Here is a 5,784-nt window from a genome sequence, read left to right on the forward strand (position 1 = left end):
CTTGGCTTTGGCGCCTCCAGTGCCACTCGTGGAGGAGAGTGAGAGGTTTTGCTTTGGTGTGCTGAGGTTTGAGGAGCCTCCGCTCAGCATTTCTGTGACCTTCCTGGTGGAGGTCTCCCGCTGGGTTTGTATCCCAACTTCTCCAACAACAACCCAAAGACATTTTCCAACCGCCTTGTGGGCTTTCCCAAATATTCCTTCCTATTTTAAATTATTTTTTGGGGATACTTTTTTGGCTTTCATGGAAGAGTATCACCTTAATATGGCTCAGGAAGCAGAGACCTTGAGGAGTTACCATATTATTAAATATGGAGGAGTCTTTTGGTGGCAAACTATTAATATTTAAATCCAGCAACACTTTGCAAATGGAAAACATTAATGAGTGTTTATGAAGTGCTTTGGTATTCAAAATTTGGAGGAAGCCTCAGCATCCTGCTTGCTCATTATTACGCTTATTTTATATTCAAATTAATGCCAGAAATTAGGTGAAGGTCACCCAAGGAGCTCTGCCCTAAATTGCAGAGTTCCTCCCTATCGCAACTTCTACAAATGGTGATTCTTTTTGGAAAAAATACCAGCAGGGTTCTTTTAGCGTTCATTTAATGCTCTTTCAGTGCTAATCCTGATCATTTCTTTATTTCCAGATCAAGTTGAGGCTTGAATTCTCCACTTTGCTGTGCTGAACTGGGGTCAATCCCTCCAGTGAATGACTCTGCAAAAAATGCAGTGTGATTTTTGTGAAAAACATTCTTCCTGCTCCTGCAGCAGCATGGCTTTGATTCAGGAGCATTTTAGAATTAAGATTTATTTATACTTCTGTTCCTTTTCCCTGAAGTTGATGAGGTTTAATGTAAAATCCCTGCATTTACATTTCCTTTAAATAAAACCCTGTGGTGCACCTTTCTACTGAACACAAATACTTTCAAACATGTGGGAATGTTTTCCTTTTTTTACTGAAAATTTCTCTCTCTCACCAATGACCTTGAGAAATCAGAAACAGCTTTTCTAGAACACAAAAATAAAATTTCGGATTTGACAACGGAGGCAATAAAATGGTATCAGGAATGTTGCTGGCCCAGAAAGTGTTAAGATGAAAGAAACCGGTAATATATGGGACATACGGGAACACGGTAATAATCCCAAACAATGAGGAAAATTACATTAATTGAAGATATGACGTGTACAGGCAAATTTGTTTGCCAACCAGTAGGGATCCAAACCTTTTGAATCCACAGGGCGTCTGAGATAAGCCAGGAGGGCAAAGGTGGAGTATAAAAAGGGCTCCGAGCTCAGGGCTCCTCATCAGCTCTCCTGCCTTCTCCTCCCAGTGAACTCGGTAAGCTTTTCCTCCTTTCTCTCCCTGGACTGGGAATTTTCCTTTCAGAATTTTGGTTGGGGTTTTGGCTCCTCTCAACTGTCAGGTTTTGCTGTTCCTTTTACCTGGGCTTGCTGGGTTCAACTTTTAAAGCTGTAGGTGGAACTTTCCTGGTCCTGTTGGTACCTGGGTTCCCTGATAAGGGATTTTTAGGACAGCAGAGGTAGGAAAGGGTTTCACCACCATGACTCTTGGTGGGTTTTTCCTTAAATCTCCTATTTCAAGTAGGATTTCGGGTCTGTTTGGCTGCACAGATGTTCTCATGTGTGTCCACGCTCCGTGGTTTCTTCTGTGGGCTCTCAGCAATTCCAGGTGCAAATTAAAATGGGTGGAAAGCTCTGAAATGAGTCTTAGAGTGATGGACCCAAAACGTGAGGGGTGTTATCACAGGGAAATTCTGGGAAGACTTTCTTGATGGTGTCAGGAATGCAGAGCTCCATGAAAAGCTGATATCCTAAAAGAATATTAGGGTTGCTAATTCCTACCCATGTTCTCTCAGAAAAAACCCTGAAGCAGCATCAAGGTTTTGATCTCTGGCCATTAATTCCATCAGGGGTTCCACCAATCTGAGGAGTACAGAAATAGTTTAATATGAATATATTGAATCTACATTAATATGGAATATAAAATAATTTAAAGGCAGTGAGTAGTTGAGCAGATTATACAAATGGGGCTTAAGGAGGAGCTGAGGTCATAATTTTTCCTCTGCTCTTGTTCTCACGGGACCAGTGAAGAAGATTTTGGGCTCTGAGTACTACTACTGAGTACTACTCAGTACTGAGTACTACTACTGAGTACTACTCCTTGGAGTATTTACTACTCTTCCTTTCCTCCCCATTGCAGGTTTTACCTCCATCTCCCAAAGATGACTTTCCTCCAAGGCCAGTGTGACGATGACTGTTACTACGGGGGCCTCTACGGCTACCGAGGCTATGACTGCGGGAGCCCCTGCGGCTACCGAGGCTACGGGGGCCTCTACGGCTCCCGCGGCCTCTACGGCTTCGGGGACCGCTACGGCTTCGGGGACCGCTACGGCAGCTTGTACGGCTACCGGGGCATCTTCGGCTCCGGGGACTGCTACAGCTCTGGGGGGCTCTATGGGGGCTACCGGGGCTTCTTTGGCTCTGGGGACTGCTATGGATACCCCGGGTTCTACTCCGGCCGCTACGGGTACCCCTTCGGCTCCCGCTATGGCCAAAGGTTTGGCTTCGGGGGCTGCTACAGCTGCTAAAGCTGGAGGGAGCCACCCCAAAACCCAGCCCGGGTTTGGTGGGATCGATGGAGAGTCCGGCAGTGGAGACCACGTGTGGGCAGAGTTTTGGGGACAAGAGGCATGGCCGTGGTGCTCCAAGAGCTCTGCGCTGCTGCTGAAGGGCTAGCGGTGATTCATCCCGCTGCCCCAACTCTCCTCTCGACCCAGACCTTCTCCTCAGTCCTCTGAGCAAACCAAACTCCGTGTTTTTGGCAGTGCTGTACAAAACTTTCCCTCTGACTGGATGATGTGGGTGTCATGTGACTTTGGGAGTGTGGTCTTTCCATTCTGTATCCCTTTGAAGTTGTTTCTGCCTTTCATTCTTATTAAAGACTTTTTCTGCATCAATTCAGCATTTCTGGGTTTATTTGTCATTTAAGTTTCTCAAACAGCTTGAAGTCTTTGGTATCCAAAATCCTGAGGATGTTTGCTCTTTTTTTATGCTTTTTCTAAATTCAAATGAATTCCAGAAATTGGATGGAGATCACACAAATATGAAATCCTTTGCAGCAAAAGGATTGGGAGGCAAAATTATGAACTTTATGAGTTTAAGAACTGGAAATGTCAAAGGTAACACTGGTGAGGTTGGACCTCAATCCTGTGTCCAGTTCTGGGCCTCTTACGCCAAGGTGGACACGGAGGGGCAGGAGCGTGTCTGGATAAGGAAATGGAGCTAGAGCAGCTGGAAAAGGGAATGGAGAATCCTGAGGGAGCTAGGGGGGTCTCAGCCTGGGGAAAAGGGGGATCCAAGGGGAATTTTGGGCTCTTCCATAAGGAATTTTAGGATCTGATCCCAGGGAACAGGGCCAGGACAAGAGGAAATGGTGGTGGCTTTGCTTCTGTGGATGTTGGCTTGGAAAACTCAAACCACTCCCTTGATCTTCCACACAGAACAGAAGAGAATCCATTTGAGCTGAACAAAATCCATTTTTACAGGTGCAGTTGCAGTAACACACTAAATCCAAGGACTAAAAGCCAGAAAATGGGGGGAAAAAGTGGAGGGAAAAAGGCAAATACTCCTAAAGACTAAAAACCAATTGAAATGTCCTCATTCCTCCTGGGCAGCCCCTTCCAAGACCTGACCAGGAGGAAATTTCTCTTTGTGTCCAGCCTGAGCCTCCCATGGCACAGCTCGAGGCTGTTCCCTCTTGTCCTGTCCCTGTTTCCTAGGATCAGATCCCAAATCCCCCCTGGAAGAGCCCAAAATCCCCCCTGGATCCCCCTTTTCTCCAGGCTGAGCCCCTCCCCCGGCTCCCTCAGGATTTTCCATTCCCTTTTCCAGCTGCTCCAGCCCTGTTCCCTTCCCTGGACATTCTCCAGCCTCTCAATGCCCCCTTGCCATGAGGGACACAGAGCTGGACACAGATTTGAGTCCAGAAAGTCCCTTCAGAATTCCACAGCTCCCAGAATATCCACCCAAACCAAGGACACAAGCAAAAAAACAACTGGATCTCCAGAGTTTTTTTTTTTTTTTTTCAAATGCAGAAAGTATTTAATAGAAGAAGAAAAAGAGCTGGCATGGATACAGAAAGATTATAGTTTTGGGATGCTGGAGGCAGCTCTGGGAGATGAGTCACTGCACTCCAGAACATTCCTTTTTGCTGAAGTTGTGTTGTTCATCCTTCAGGTCCTCGTAAATGCAGATCAAAGGCAAGACAGCCGTAACGCTCCCTCACCCAGGGCTGCAGAGCCATTCTGGAAGTGCTTATTGAAAATGCAGATGACACCAAATCTAATTTCACAGAGGTTCTCCAGCCCCATTGCAGCAACTCTGAGAAGTTTCACATGAATTGCAGATCGCCCCTCCTGTTGCTGAAGGGGTTGTGGGAGGGTTTAAATGCAGAGTATCAGGAGAGTTGAGAAAGGCAGGAAGAAGGAGACAGAGACAACAACAAAACCAGAAATTCCAAGAGGTTTCAGTGCACAGCAAAGCTCCCACTTGTGGTGACTTCACCGTGGTGGCTCCACACTTGTGCAAACATCAACTGCAGGCTCATCCGTTCATCTTCCGTGGGCACGGGTCCGTTTGTGGGGATTTTCGCCTGGGATCAGCAGCAGGGGTAGCAGCAGGAGTAGGAGCAGCACGAGGGGTAGCAGTAGCGCGTGGTGCAGTTCCGGTAGGTGCAGCAGCTGCCGTAGGAGCGGCGGTAGCAGCTCAGGATGCGGGAGATGCAGGGGTTGCAGCTGTAGGTGCGGGTGCAGGTGCGGTAGCAGGGGGAGCAACACAGGGTGTAGCAGCACGGGGAGTAGCAGCATGGGGAGTAGCAGCAGGACATGGTGGGGTGCAGGGGTGGAGGTGAGCCTGGAACAAGACGGGAGAAAAAGGGGGAGAAAAAGGGTTTGTAAGGGCAGAGTTGCGGTGTGAGCGAGGTGTGGTTGGGTGGAAATGTTGAGTGAATCCCTCAGGTTTGCGTGGGATTTTCATTGTCACAGATTCCCAGAATTCCAGAATCCCGGGATTCCAGAACCCTGGGATCCCAAGATTCCAGAACCCCAGGATCCCAGGATTCCAGAGCCCCAGGATCTCAGTATTCCAGAACTCCAGGATCCCAGAATTTCAGAACCCCAGGATCCCAGAATTCCAGAACCCCAGGACCCCAAGATCATTGAGGTTAGAAAAGACCTCCAAGATCGAGTCCAACCTGCACCAATCCCCAGCCCAGAGCAGCGAGTGCCACGTCCAGTCCCTCCTTGGGACGGGGACTCCAAACCTCCCTTCCAAATCCTGAAAACCCTTTCCAAGAAAAAAAAAAAATCTTCCTGAAGAAGGGATTTGTGGGTGTTTGATGTCCAAGCTCCTGGGACAGGCTGAGGTAAATCCCATCTCAGTGAAGGAGTCCCAGTGTCTGACTGGAATCCCTCCTGGCGTTTTCCGGAGTTCTTGGAAACACATAACTCAAGGAGTTCATTAAATCTCCAACCTCCCTGTCTGCTTTTAATCTTGGCACATAAACAATTCCTTCTCCTGGGCAACACTGGCTTTTGGTGCCAGTTCTAGCAAGGACACTCTGCTGGGCAGAGAAGGTTTAAAACCTGCAGCTCAGAGCTGCCCCAGGGACTCCAGAGGGACAAAAACAATTCCTGGGACTTTTCCATATTCCCCATTGCAACATCCTGGCACAAAAAGCCATTTCCTCCTTGCACAACCACTCTGCCC

The 5,784-nt window shown here is 47.9% G+C and overlaps 1 protein-coding gene across 1 annotated transcript; it reads left to right on the forward strand.

Moving 5' to 3' along the window:
• The first annotated feature begins 2,240 nt into the window (after nt 1-2,240).
• LOC128801083 (keratin-associated protein 19-2-like) lies at nt 2,241-2,606 on the forward strand. The gene has a single exon (XM_053966722.1). The coding sequence runs from the start codon at nt 2,241-2,243 to the stop codon at nt 2,604-2,606; it is 366 nt and encodes a 121-aa protein (XP_053822697.1).
• The last annotated feature ends 3,178 nt before the right edge of the window (nt 2,607-5,784 follow it).

This window comes from Vidua chalybeata, chromosome 29 (genome assembly GCF_026979565.1).
Source record: "Vidua chalybeata isolate OUT-0048 chromosome 29, bVidCha1 merged haplotype, whole genome shotgun sequence".
NCBI lineage: Eukaryota > Metazoa > Chordata > Aves > Passeriformes > Viduidae > Vidua > Vidua chalybeata.

What these genes read in the sequence shown, in the direction of transcription:
- LOC128801083 (XM_053966722.1), top strand. Translation starts at nt 2,241, where the DNA reads ATGACTTTCCTCCAAGGCCAGTGTGACGATGACTGTTACTACGGGGGC.